The sequence below is a fragment of the Lactuca virosa genome, chromosome 9 (assembly GCF_052849685.1).
Source record: "Lactuca virosa cultivar CGN04683 chromosome 9, Lactuca_virosa_CGN04683_v6, whole genome shotgun sequence".
In the NCBI taxonomy this organism is placed as follows: Eukaryota; Viridiplantae; Streptophyta; class Magnoliopsida; order Asterales; family Asteraceae; genus Lactuca; species Lactuca virosa.
The window spans coordinates 72,759,961-72,768,265 of NC_136434.1; the positions used below are offsets into that span (position 1 = coordinate 72,759,961).

General features: G+C 31.9%; 1 protein-coding gene across 1 annotated transcript; it reads right to left on the minus strand.

Moving 5' to 3' along the window:
* Window positions 1-3,768: 3,768 nt before the first annotated feature.
* Window positions 3,769-7,920, minus strand: LOC145135591 (uncharacterized). The gene is made up of 5 exons (XM_079069843.1): window positions 7,784-7,920; window positions 5,338-5,521; window positions 4,539-4,745; window positions 4,209-4,403; window positions 3,769-4,120 (listed from the first exon to the last, which is right to left on the minus strand). Exons 1-5 carry the CDS (start codon window positions 7,864-7,866, stop codon window positions 3,965-3,967), a joined length of 825 nt encoding a protein of 274 aa, XP_078925969.1. The 5' UTR covers window positions 7,867-7,920; the 3' UTR covers window positions 3,769-3,964.
* Between the last annotated feature and the right edge of the window lie 385 nt (window positions 7,921-8,305).

Here is an 8,305-nt window from a genome sequence, read left to right on the forward strand (position 1 = left end):
ATGTTGCACATACATATTAAACACATCAAGACAACGAACATAACATTTAAGCAATTAGAATACTTGTATCTATGTGTAAGTTTGAAAGTAATTATGTACACACCTGATAAAAGTGACTGACGATTTTGGCAGCGCTTCGCTTAGTACTTTGAAAAGACCTAGACGCATAAAGTGCTAAGCCTTAGTCTAGTTTTGTAATCCCGGTGACTTTAATTATTATAGTATGGATTCCTCACTAATCCTAATGTTTACATCAAGATCTATCAAGTAAGGATTAGCTATACAGTACAGTTAGGAGGCATGATCATTTCGGCATAATAGCTTTTCTGAAATCCAACAACCAAGCCAACGTGACCATTCTAGAAACCTTTTCTCTAAGTAGATCAATCAATATAATGACTTCGAATTAGTGATAAATCTTATTTATAGGTTCATAATAATGACTTATGACTATAAATATACGTTACACTGAAAACAGAAGAGTGTAGCTTAACTTACAAAGTTTTTAAGCGAAAATATGTGGACAGAATCCCGAACCGAATACTCCTTCTAGTCGGGCTCCGAGAGTTCCCTAGACTCTACTAAAATATTCCTAAAAGTTGAGAGAAAAACCTACTTGAAAGCTTAGAGAGATTAGAGAGAGATATGAAGGAAATGGTGAGAAAATGAGTAACATTCGACAGCTATATATAGCCATTTAACTGAAGCGCACCACACAAGGGCCAGGGCGAGTCGCGCCTAGTAGCCTTGTTGGCTCCTCCAGCTTCATGTCACGTGTCGCTGCCTAATTGCCCCGCGTCCCTTGCTTCCAGAACATGCTACATGGAAAATTTTTGTGGAGCCACGTGTCGCAACCATGTGATGCCATGTCACCTTGACCTTTGGAGGAGGGGAGAGGTCGACTTGCCACGTGGCGCTCTCTGGCGCTGCCACATCATCACCGTGTGCCAGGCGTCGTGCCCGTGTAAATTTCCAGATTTTCAAAATCGTATAATTTCTTTATACAAACTCCGTTTTCGACGTTCTTTATATCACCAAAAATATATTGACAAGATTTACAACTTTCATTTAGACTCCATCTGCTAATTCTGACTTTATTTTTAAAGCTATATTTTAAACTGGTTTAAACTGTTAAGTCTGTTTAAAAATTCATAACTTTCTCATATGATATCCGTTCCCGACTGTCTTTATATCAATGAAATAATATGGACGAGATCTTGAACTCTCATTTAGATTGTTTTTCCTAACAATCAACCGATCTCCACTTTGGTTTCTAAGCCGTATACTGTTGCGTTGAAACTTCGAAAAATCATAACTTCCTCTTACGAAGTCAGATTTGGACGTTCTCTATATGCATGCTCTCGTTTTAACGGTCACTACGACTTTCATTTAGATGACTAAGGTTAAACATTAATTTATCAAAAATTTACTTTTTACGATACGCAGAGTCGTGTCGGTTTAATCGCGAAATTCGAAGAAGCATAACTTCTTCATATGAAGTCAGATTTAGCCTTCTTTAGATGCACAAAATCCTTGTCACATATACTATAACTTTTGTTAAGATTATTTGTGCTAAATAATCTTCTATCAAAAAGTCATATTTAACGCTTATTATCTTTAAATTGACTAGCCCGAATCTGCGGGCGTTACAAAGAACAACAAATTAATGAAGAGAAATGTTGAATTGAAAAACTAACCAACTGGAATTGATGAGATCTCACCAATTTGGGGCAAAAACTTTACAAGGTCTAGATACATGAAATGCGTAAGGGTGATGAACCTGATTGTTCGTTTCATCACCTTTTGTTTTCGTCAGAACCACTCTCTGATTTGCTATTGTTGTTGGTTGCAAAATCAACTCTGGATAATTTGTCAACACTAAATTTAGAAATCAAAATAGAGAGAGGTGAAGATAGATGGGGTGTAGAATAGGGCTCATCGTCCGATTCTCTGTAATGGTTGGAGAAATAGGTATATATAGGGTTCTGGAAATTTGAAGTGACAGATCTTGTAAGCATTATACTGATAGAATACGGGAAACCCTAAATCGATTTCAAGGTTTTTTGAGATGCGAAAGAACTGAAGAAAATCTTGAAAGTAGGGTTTCTTTGAAGCGATAAATGGATTATTTCGTAATATGGTCGATCGATTTCAGTACCAGATGAGCTTGGTTCCGATCGATCAATTTTAGTTCCACATGAGATTTGAAGTCGAAAATTAGAAAAAGGGTTTTTTATTTGGTTGATCGAGAATCCATCTTTCTAATAGTTCTAGCTTACGTCGATTTGTGATGAGAAGGATATGGACAAATGGTTTTAGTGAAAAAAGTTATAAAGCGACGGGTACACTTGACACACTAATTTGATAGGTGCCTTCCGTGTGTGTGTGTTTTGAAACTAATTTTAGGACACTCAAAAATATGTGTCCTAAACCCTTAAAATTTTGGTAGAGCTGATGTTATTTTTAGGGCACATAGTTTTGCATATCATAACACCAGTACGTGTCATCGTTCGCGTGTCATCAAAGGTCTGTTTTCTAGTAGTGAACTCAATAACAAGCTAATCCGAAACCGTACTGAGACTCCAAAAACCTACAAAACACCTTATGAAAAAAAAGTATTAAATACGATTCAAGATAAAGAAGTGATAGAATATGCAATGCAATAACAATAAAAATGCTAAAATAAACTACATAAAAGAAGTAAATAAAACAAACTATCAGCGCTGCCCTCGGACCTCGATGTTTTTGAGTCCTCTTTAGTTATCTGAGTGTGCACCTCGCACCTTTTATCTGCTAGATATATGGTGTTTCGATTGCTCAGAATCACTAAGAGTCGCGATGTATTTTCAGAGTGAAATATTTCGATGGTACAATCGGAATTCAACTGGATAAAAATTAGTGATTTCTAGAACAAAGAATGAAGAAAAATATGATCTTTTTGTCTACGAGATTCGAATGACCAAAACCGGGATATAACTACCGTCTAAAAACTAATGAAAAACTATTGTATAGCAGTTTCATAACCATCACGTAACTGACATAAAACTGAGTCTACATATAGGGTCAAAAAACCGGTTTTGAAACACACAAAACCGCCAAGGGTTGCCACCCTTTGGACCCCGCTACCAGGCGTGTTGCCCCTTGACCCCCGTGGTTCAGGGGCTTCACCCCTAAATATCAGTGTATTTTAAATCATAATAAACTTAAACAAGTGTGCATTCCACACCAACCTTACTTGTTCAATATTTATTAAGATTACATCGGTCAACAAGTTAATCTCATTACATTTAAATAATATTGGTGATACAAATCACCAACACTGTCTCCGAATATAATCAAATGAAAATCAACATGTCTCGAATAGAATTCAAACTACATACAGATGTATCGATGACACTAAAATCGCCAACATTAAAAATCTCATGTAGTATCTCTGAGTGATTAAATTTGGTCATAGTTTTAGCGAGATGTTCATTTCTTGGTTTTGTTAGCTCGTTTGTAATCATAGCTTTATTTATCCGATTAATAAAATCCCATCCTCTTCTTTTGTGGACGTGTACACCATCACATTAATGGTGGAACCATGATAAATTCTTGTATATTTTAGTTTGGTTGATTTTATTTGGTATTTTGTTTGACAAACTGGATTTAGTTTTTCTCTATTCCGGTTCATTATTTGTTATTCATCCGGATGTCAATGTTTGAGTTACACTAGATTCCAACAATGACAAAAGGCACCATATTTCCAAACACAATAGCCCATACCAATATACCATAACGTATTGCGTTTGTATATTCACTTAAGAACATCAGCAATAGTACCTTACAAGCATTTATTCCAATTTATTTGAATCCATGATCACATATGGGATGAACATGTATCTAATTGCCTTTTATATATATCATATATATATATAGAGAGAGAAAGACAGTATTTTAAATATTTTGTAACGTATATTTAGTCTTAGAAGACAATATCTTTCGTTTTAACTTGTGGAGTAACATAATAATCGACTGTTTTCTCCCACCAAAATCCTCTTTCAATGTAGGTCTCATGAAAACTTGCTTCTTCGGTATCTTTGATACTTAGTGCAATCATGCTTCTCGTCCCATAACGACCCTGATGATCAAAAAATCGAATTTAATTAACTGAGTCAAGAACTTTATTATGACCTTTAAGTTTTAATTAGAAAACATGTAATACATACCAACGGGGTGTCTACTTCAACAAATATTGAGCTTAGATTATGCTCCCAATCAATGGAACAAATATTAGGAAGTTGACTCTTTTCGGCTTTCATGGTGTCTCTCATTAGTTTGTCCATCATATCCTTCATGGGTATATCTTCGTCTTTATCATATGCGCTAAGCAACTTTTTAAAATTAAATTTCAAACGTTGAGCCTGAGAGAATATCATAATGATTCAAATTAAACTCATTTTTTAAATAAATGAGTTAGAATTTTCCTATCTAGCTTTTTATGTTCATGGATTCGCATAAAATTAAAATAGAGTGCATGCTAATTAAGAATTTGAGACCTTTGGCCAAGGGGAGTCGAGCTTGGCATTGGAGAGGACATGGATGCCTGGTTGAACCTGTTGAACAGTTGGAGGTTCACTTTTTGGTCTATTTGATATATAAAACATCGTGTTTGAAGAAAGGTCAAGGGTTATGAGGTTGAACCCATTGTACTCATGAACCTCCTTCACCAATTCCTTTGCAAATTCCTCTGGACTCTTATTGCTCTACAAGTAAAGTTCATCACATATGAGATTTGACAAATTATATATTCGTAGAAAATACTTTATCCTCTTTAAGTTTTATGTTAGGAAACGTGCATTTAAGATTAATGTTTAAAACATATATATGTAAATTTAAAATCATATAAGACTTACGATTACCTAAGTGGAATTTGGTAGCTGGTTCCTTATTTAGGTTGTGTTTGGCGCGTCACAGATAGCTAATAAACTAACTTATTTTTCGAGACTTGTTATAGTTGTTATGTTTGACAAACAAAAAAGGATTATAAGCTAGCTTTTTAAAAAAGCTACTTACACTAAGCTTTTTAGGATTTTTTTTTATAATTTACAAATAGACCCCTTAATTAATTATAGAAACACATTTTTTAAAATTTCGTTTTAGGTCATTTTATCTATTTCAGCTAGTTTTATAAAACGTTATTTTTTATCAATTAGTTTTCAGCTACCAGTTAACTTTTTACTTAATAGTTAGCTTTTTAGTTATCCGCTAATTTTTCAGCTAACAACTAACTTTTCACCTAATATGCCAAACATAGCTTTAATATACGTTTTCTTATTCGAGTATAGGAAAACAAACCTCCAAGAAACGAAGTGGAAGGTCTCCTCTAGTTTTGGCTTCCGGGAGAGTGTGAAGCTCTAAGACGTTAGTAAGGAATGACACTCTTCCTCCCCTCGTACAAGCCAACCATGTTCCTCCGGCAACCTCATCTCTACCACCCAATATCTCTCCACCCTCCCACCACCCAACCGCCTTTGTTGGCCTTTCATCAGTAATAACGACAATAAAATAAGATACTAATTAATGTACATACCTTAACACATTTATACGTGTAAAGAATGAGTTGACAATAAATGAAAGTGGTAGATGGTAAAGAAAGAAGAGTAACATATAAACAACAATAAATGAAAGGTTGTAAATGGTAAAGAAAGAAGAGTAACATATAAACACAGAAAGTACGAGCTTACAACAACTTTTTGTTAGTAGCCACATGAATTGTAAGTGATCTAATTGTATATTATAAAAAAATTGGTTTTAAGATTTTAATTTATTACATAAAATGTAGGGAAATTAAGTAATCTTAACCATTATTTAATATGTATTTGAAGAAAATAACAAAAAAAAAACCAAAAATAACCATTTGGTCCGGAATAGGCATTTCGGACAAAAAAATATATTTTTTTTAAATTTCAGACTAAATTCCGGACCAACATTCCGGATTCCGGAATGATATTTCGAATGTCGAAATAAAAACTCCAAAATTTCAGAGACAAGTCTGAAATCCGATGAACAATTCCGAAATTTCGAGAAATTTTTTTGATATTTTATTTAAATCTAACAAAAAGTTAAACAAACATAGTAATGTAAACTATATACAATATTAGTGCATAAAATCAAACATTTTTATTGAAAAACAGTGACATTAAACACTTCGAAACATAAATTTCAAATATAAGTAAGGATATTTCTTTCAAATTTTTTTTGAAAAAACCAAAAAAGTAACTTCAAAATTCAAAGATCAAATACGGAATGGAGCATTCAGAATCCAAAAAAAAAAGGATATTTCTTTGAAAAAAAAAACTGGAAAAAAAAAACTACGGAATATGAGCAGTAATCCGAAATAAGACATTCCGGAAAAGTGTTTATTTTCCAAAAACTAAAAAAAAAGTTATATTCTTTAAAAAACTCATTTATAATTGTTAGATTACTTAATTTCCCTAAAATCTATATGATAACAAGTAAATTATTTCGTTTATTTTCCTGAGAGGTCTCGATTGTTAGATTACTTAATTTCCCTAAGTGATCTAATTGTATATTATAAAAAAATTGGTTTTAAGATTTTAATTTATTACATAAAATGTAGGGAAAATTAAGTAATCTTAACCATTATTTAATATGTATTTGAAGAAAATAACAAAAAAAAAAAAACCAAAAATAACCATTTGGTCCGGAATAGGCATTTCGGACAAAAAAATATATTTTTTTCTGACAAAAAAGTAAATTTCAGACTAAATTCCGGACCAACATTCCGGATTCCGGAATGATATTTCGAATGTCGAAATAAAAACTCCAAAATTTCAGAGACAAGTCTGAAATCCGATGAACAATTCCGGAATTTCGAGAAATTTTTTTGATATTTTATTTAAATCTAACAAAAAGTTAAACAAACATAGTAATGTAAACTATATACAATATTAGTGCATAAAATCAAACATTTTTATTGAAAAACAGTGACATTAAACACTTCGAAACATAAATTTCAAATATAAGTAAGGATATTTCTTTCAAATTTTTTTTGAAAAAACCAAAAAAGTAACTTCAAAATTCAAAGATCAAATACGGAATGGAGCATTCAGAATCCAAAAAAAAAAGATATTTCTTTGAAAAAAAAAACTGGAAAAAAAAAACTACGGAATATGAGCAGTAATCCGAAATAAGACATTCCGGAAAAGTGTTTATTTTCCAAAAACTAAAAAAAAAGTTATATTCTTTAAAAAACTCATTTATAATTGTTAGATTACTTAATTTCCCTAAAATCTATATGATAACAAGTAAATTATTTCGTTTATTTTCCAAAAACTCAAAAAAAAAAAGTTATCTTCTTTGAAAAACTCATTTATAATTGTTAGATTACTTAATTTCCCTAAAATCTATATGATAACAAGTAAATTATTTCTTTTTACGTGCTAGCTAAATAGATGTGTGGACAATTGGACATGCACTCGTGATAAAACATAAAAGTATTGTGGAACAAAAAATGGCAATACGTATATGCAAACAGACAGTTGGCGATCTTTGAATCTAAATGAATGTTATCAGTCGAAAAGTCATATGTCGTTTTGATGAACTAATTAGCTTCGCTGTTAAGAATGAAATTTCAAAGAAACGAAGAAAATGTACCTTTAAGCCAATGTTGAGTTTCAACCTTAACAACATTTGGTGTTCTAAGTCTTAATTGGATCAGTTACATTTAATTCTAAAAGACTTGTAACTACTGACTATATATACTAAATGTTTCTTTTACCTGTGGTGATATTCGTCTCTATTAAGCAAAAGAAGGAAAGGGTAGAGAGGGTGAACTTGCCAAGCAAACACTGCAATGCACATATCTATTATTTCAGAATCTAATGGAGAGTTTGATGTGCAATGTTTGCTTTCATGAGTTCATCAAGGTGTGGAGTGTTTGTGTGTTTATAGGCACACAATGTTCTGGAAAATTACATGAAAGGTCCCTTGATTATAGCTTCAAGTAACAAACTTTGTCCATTGACTTTGGAAGATCATCCATAATCATTAATCTTGTTGTATAACTTCTTTACCTTTCATATTAGATTTTTGCTATCTATATTTAACAAAAATCTATCATAATAAACAAATTACAATTATTGACGAGTTTGAAGTTTTCTTTAAGTTAACAAATTAGTTTATCAACATCATTATAAAATATTTTATAAAGTTTACTCATATAATTGTTAATTATGTGTAAGCGCATGTAATATATTTTTTTTACAAAAAATAGTACATAACAATAACATCAAAAAAAAAG

Excerpts from the sequence above, each read along its gene's own strand:
- LOC145135591 (XM_079069843.1), bottom strand. The coding sequence starts at position 7,866 with ATGTGCATTGCAGTGTTTGCTTGGCAAGTTCACCCTCTCTACCCTTTC. Across the intron at positions 5,522-7,783 it reads AGAGACGAATATCACCACAG|GCCAACAAAGGCGGTTGGGT; the intron begins GTAAAAGAAACA and ends TACTGATGAAAG. Across the intron at positions 4,746-5,337 it reads TTCCACTTCGTTTCTTGGAG|AGCAATAAGAGTCCAGAGGA; the intron begins GTTTGTTTTCCT and ends CTTTACTTGTAG.